Consider the following 1079-nt stretch of genomic DNA (forward strand, 5'->3'; position numbering starts at 1 on the left):
AGGATGGTAATATGGCTAATTTTAGCACTTTTTTAAATTCTGATGTATCGCAAGTGTTGAAGATGGCTGATTAGTAAATTGTACTTTCGGCAGTTAAATTACAGTAAAATATTTTCACTTTTTTCACTTCCTGTTTTCCAACGTTTTATACAATTTTTAACTTTTAACATTAATGATTCAATCACCATGTGCTGCACGTCATCCTGCTACGTTTACAAAATAAATTCTATTCTCATTTTAACGAAATGAACAACGTCATGTGATAAATATAAAATGAAAAATAATTTAAAATAAACTCTGTAACAAGATACTTTAAAAAAATGGCACTATAAAAGTACATGATACAAAAAATTTTGGCCCTAAAAAGGACCGTTGGGTTTGAAAAAAAAAAGTACAATCTAAGGTGATGATTTAGTCTCTTTTGACAGATCTTCAGCTTTCCTTGGAAAAAGATTTGCATTGATGTTCGGAAGAACACCACCTTGAGCAATAGTTACACCCCGGAGGAACTCGCTCAACTCTTCATCATTTCGTATTGCCAACTGTATATGCCGTGGAGTGATTCGAGTCTTCTTGTTATCACGGGCGGCGTTTCCAGCCAATTCGAGTACTTCAGCGGACAAGTATTCCATGACAGCGGCAAGATAGACAGGACCTCCAGCACCAATACGCTCAGCGTAATTTCCCTTTTTCAAAAGACGATGAATGCGACCAACAGGGAACTGGAGTCCAGCTCGACTAGATCGAGTCTTTGCTTTTCCTTTAACTTTTCCACCTTTCACGCGACCAGACATCTTCAATTGACAAACACCAGGCAAACTAAAAACTTTCAACAATGAACGTTTCCCCTGAAATTCCGTTTAAATACTTTGGAAATCAAGAATTAGGTCAAAGTGCAAATTGAAACAATTTTCGCTAAATACTATTGGCTATCGCGCATCAATTTAAAATCTGGTTACTGAGAAACGCTATTGGCTAGTTTCCCCTTGGTTTCAGTATAAAAATTCTCATTTTAGAAATTTCATTTTCATTTTGACGTTTCAGCAGTGTGGAATAACATGACTCCGAAAGGTGTAAAG

The 1079-nt window shown here is 36.1% G+C and overlaps 1 protein-coding gene across 1 annotated transcript; it reads right to left on the minus strand.

Moving 5' to 3' along the window:
* Positions 1–398: 398 nt before the first annotated feature.
* Positions 399–794, minus strand: Tsp_13262 (histone H2A). The gene has a single exon (XM_003366050.1). It carries the CDS (start codon positions 792–794, stop codon positions 399–401), a length of 396 nt encoding a protein of 131 aa, XP_003366098.1.
* Positions 795–1079: the final 285 nt, after the last annotated feature.

Source organism: Trichinella spiralis (assembly GCF_000181795.1).
Source record: "Trichinella spiralis strain ISS 195 chromosome Unknown Scfld6657, whole genome shotgun sequence".
Lineage (NCBI taxonomy): Eukaryota > Metazoa > Nematoda > Enoplea > Trichinellida > Trichinellidae > Trichinella > Trichinella spiralis.